Below are 3,933 nucleotides of genomic sequence, written 5' to 3'. Positions count from 1 at the left end.
CCTTTAGCCCCCCCCAAAACTGACAGCCCCCCATTTCCTTGTAGCTCCCCCCAATGCCCTGGAGCTGCTGTGGTTCCCAACCCCTCCAAACTCTACGGGGACACCCCCATTTCCCCATAACCACCAGGAGGGCACCCCCAGCTCCCCCAAAACACCAAGGGGGGGTACCCCAATTCCTCCAAAATACTGGAGGGGCAGAGAAAAGGAAGGGAAAGACCCCATTTCCCTGCCTCCATTGGCTCTGGGGCCTGACCCTCTGCCCGCCTGGTGGGTTCAAAGGGAGTTGGGGGTCCCTGAAGATATCGGATGGGGTTGTTTCTTGCTTTCCTCCCCAAAATCTCACTTTGTAACCCCAAAAAAGTGCGAGCTGTACCACTGGGTGGATCTGCTGGATCGTTTCGACGGGATCCTGGCGGAGGCGGGTCGGCCGGTGGAGAACATGTCCTGGATGTTGGCCTGCGACCGGCCGGAGCGGGAGCAACTCAAAGCTCTTCTCTTGGCTCTTCTCAACTTCACCGCCCTCCTCATCGAGTACAGCTTCTCCCGCCACCTCTACAGCTCCATCGAGGTACCCAAAATGGACCAGAGCACCCTAAAAAACCTCCTTAGGGGTGTTAACAGGTGTTTAATGTCATTTTTTTGGGGTGTCTTGCAGCACCTGACGACGTTGTTGGCCTCCTCGGACATGCAAGTGGTGTTGGCCGTGCTCAACCTCCTCTACGTCTTCAGCAAACGCTCTAATTACATCACTCGTTTGGGCTCCGATAAACGAAGTCCTCTCCTCTCCCGTCTCCAGCACCTGGCTGAGGTGAGGGAGAAAAAGCAGATTATCACCTTATTTTTGGGGTTTTTTTTCTTGGGGAGGGGTTGTTCCTGACGTCACCCAGGTTGATTTTGATGTTGTTTTATGTTTTGGGGTTCCCTCCCACGCAGAGCTGGGGCGGGAAAGAGAATGGATTCGGGTTGGCCGAGTGCTGTCGTGACCTCCACATGATGGTGAGTGGCACTTCTGTCACTTTTTGGGGTCCCCCCAACGTTGTCCTGTGTCCTCTTCTCACATCCTGGGGTCCTCAATGTTCTCTGGTGTCCCCTTGTCACATCTTGGGGTCCCCAACGCTGTCCTGTTCCCCCCCCTGCCACATCTCAGGGTCCCTCTGTGTCATCTTGTCCCCTCTTGGGGTCCCCCAGTGCCATCCTGGGGTCCCCCAATCCTGTGCTGGGGTCCCCAAGGTTCTCTGGTGTCCCCTTGTCACATCTTGGGGTCCCCAACGCTGTCCTGTTCCCCCCCTGCCATGTCTCAGGGTCCCTCAGTGTCATCTTGTCCCCTCTTGAGGTCCCCTGAAGCCACCTCGTGTCCCCTGGGGGTGCCCTGGTGACCCCCGATCCTGTCCTGGGGTCCCCAAGGTTCTCTGGTGTCCCCTTGTCACATCCTGGGGTCCCCAAGGTTCTCTGGTGTCCCCTTGTCACATCTTGGGGTCCCCAACGCTGTCCTGTTCCCCCCCTGCTGTATCTCAGGGGCTCTCTGTGTCATCTTGTCCCCTCTTGAGGTCCCCTGAAGCCACCTCGTGTCCCCTGGGGGGGCCCTGGTGCCCCCCGATCCTGTCCTGGGGTCCCCAAGGTTCTCTGGTGTCCCCTTGTCACATCTTGGGGTCCCCAACGCTGTCCTGTTCCCCCCCTGCTGTATCTCAGGGGCTCTCTGTGTCATCTTGTCCCCTCTTGAGGTCCCCTGAAGCCACCTCGTGTCCCCTGGGGGGGCCCTGGTGCCCCCCGATCCTGTCCTGGGGTCCCCAAGGTTCTCTGGTGTCCCCTTGTCACATCTTGGGGTCCCCAACGCTGTCCTGTTCCCCCCCTGCTGTATCTCAGGGGCTCTCTGTGTCATCTTGTCCCCTCTTGAGGTCCCCTGAAGCCACCTCGTGTCCCCTGGGGGGGCCCTGGTGCCCCCCGATCCTGTCCTGGGGTCCCCAAGGTTCTCTGGTGTCCCCTTGTCACATCTTGGGGGCCCCAACACCGTTCTCTGTCCCCTTGTCACATCTTGGGGTCCCCAACGCTGTCCTGTTCCCCCCCTGCCATGTCTCAGGGTCCCTCAGTGTCATCTTGTCCCCTCTTGAGGTCCCCTGAAGCCACCTCGTGTCCCCTGGGGGTGCCCTGGTGACCCCCGATCCTGTGCTGGGGTCCCCAACGTTCTCTGGTGGCCCCTTGTCACATCTTGGGGTCCCCAACGCTGTCCTGTTCCCCCCCTGCTGTATCTCAGGGTCTCTCTGTGTCATCTTGTCCCCTCTTGAGGTCCCCTGAAGCCACCTCTTGTCCCCTGGGGGTGCCCTGGTGACCCCCCATACTGTGTTGGGGTCCCCAATATTCTCTGGTGTCCCCTTGTCACATCCTGGGGTCCCCAAGGTTCTCTGGTGGCCCCTTGTCACATCTTGGGGTCCCCAACGCTGTCCTGTTCCCCCCCCGCCACGTCTCAGGGTCCCTCAGTGTCATCTTGTCCCCTCTTGGGGTCCCCCAGTGCCATCCTGGGGTTCCCCAAAGCCACCCCGTGTCCCCTGGGGGTGCCCTGGTGACCCCCACTACTGTGCTGGGGTCCCCAATGTTCTCTGGTGTCCCCTTGTCACATCCTGGGGTTCCCCAAAGCCACCCCGTGTCCCCTGGGGGTGCCCTGGTGACCCCCACTACTGTGCTGGGGTCCCCAATGTTCTCTGGTGTCCCCTTGTCACATCCTGGGGTTCCCAAAACTGTCCTGTTCCCCCCCTGCCACATCTCAGGGTCCCCCCGATGTCATCTTGTCCCCTCTTGGGGTCCCCCAGTGCCATCCTGGGGTTCCCCAAAGCCACCCCGTGTCCCCTGGGGGTGCCCTGGTGACCCCCCATACTGTCCTGTGTCCCCTTGTCACCTCCCGGGGTCCCTTGATACCATTTTGTGGTCCCTCTTCATGTTTTGGGGTCCCCTCATTGTGTCACATGTCCCCCAACACCATCCTGTGTCCCCTCGGGGTGGCCTGGGGTCCCCAATAGTGTCCTACCCCCTCCTGTCACCTTCTGGGGTCCCCAAAACTATCCTGTGTCCCCCTGTCATGTCACGGAGCCCCCCCCAACACCATCCTGTGTCCTCTTGTCACCTCCAGTGTCCCCCATCAACGTTCTGTCACCCATTTTGCTTCCTGGGGTCCCCTTCTGTCACCCCCTCCCACGTCCTGATGTCCCCAAACCCAACTTTGTCACCCTTTTTGTGTCCCCAAACCCCATCCCATCACCCGTCCTGTGTCCTGGTGTCCCCAAACCCAATTTTGTCACCCTTCTGTGTCCCCAAACCCCATCCTGTCACTCCTCCTGTGTCCTGGTGTCCCCAGATGCGACTTTGTCACCCTCTTGTGTCCCCAAACCCAACTTTGTCACCCTTTTTGTGTCCCCAAACCCCATCCTGTTACCCGTCCAGTGTCCTGGTGTCCCCAAACCCGACTTTGTCACCCTCTTGTGTCCCCAAACCCAACTTTGTCACCCTCTTTGTGTCCCCGGGCCCCATCCTGTCACCCCCTTGTGTCCCCAAACCCAACTTTGTCACCCTCTTTGTGTCCCCGGGCCCCATCCTGTCACCCCCTTGTGTCCCCAAACGCGACTTTTGTCACCCTCTTTGTGTCCCCAAACCAAATCCTGTCACCCCCTTGTGTCCCCAAACGCGACTTTTGTCACCCTCTTTGTGTCCCCAAACCAAATCCTGTCACCCCCTTGTGTCCCCAAACCCGCAGAAGTACCCCCCCAGTGCCACCACCCTCCACTTCGAGTTCTACGCCGAGCCGGGCGTCGAGGTGAAGGTGGACAAGCGGGTGAGTGACAAAGGGACGCTTGGGGGGTGATGGGGGGGCCCAAAAATTTGAGGGGGGCCCCAAAAATTTGGGGGGGGCTCCCCTTTTAACCCCCCCCCCCCCCCCCCAACAGG

General features: G+C 59.9%; 1 protein-coding gene across 1 annotated transcript in view; it reads left to right on the top strand.

Moving 5' to 3' along the window:
- Positions 1–3,933, top strand: part of LOC106899836 (E3 ubiquitin-protein ligase HUWE1-like) — a gene marked incomplete at its 5' end in the record, with an annotated part of 31,965 nt that overhangs the window by 5,435 nt on the left and 22,597 nt on the right. Inside the window, 4 exons of the mRNA XM_014961761.1 lie at positions 45–568; positions 656–808; positions 934–996; positions 3,743–3,820. Of these exons, the coding sequence (XP_014817247.1) occupies positions 45–568; positions 656–808; positions 934–996; positions 3,743–3,820 (818 nt within the window). The remainder of the gene's footprint in view (positions 1–44; positions 569–655; positions 809–933; positions 997–3,742; positions 3,821–3,933) is intronic.

This window comes from Calidris pugnax, unplaced genomic scaffold (assembly GCF_001431845.1).
Source record: "Calidris pugnax isolate Ruff unplaced genomic scaffold, ASM143184v1 scaffold893, whole genome shotgun sequence".
In the NCBI taxonomy this organism is placed as follows: domain Eukaryota; kingdom Metazoa; phylum Chordata; class Aves; order Charadriiformes; family Scolopacidae; genus Calidris; species Calidris pugnax.
This window is presented reverse-complemented; position numbering and strand designations above follow the sequence as displayed.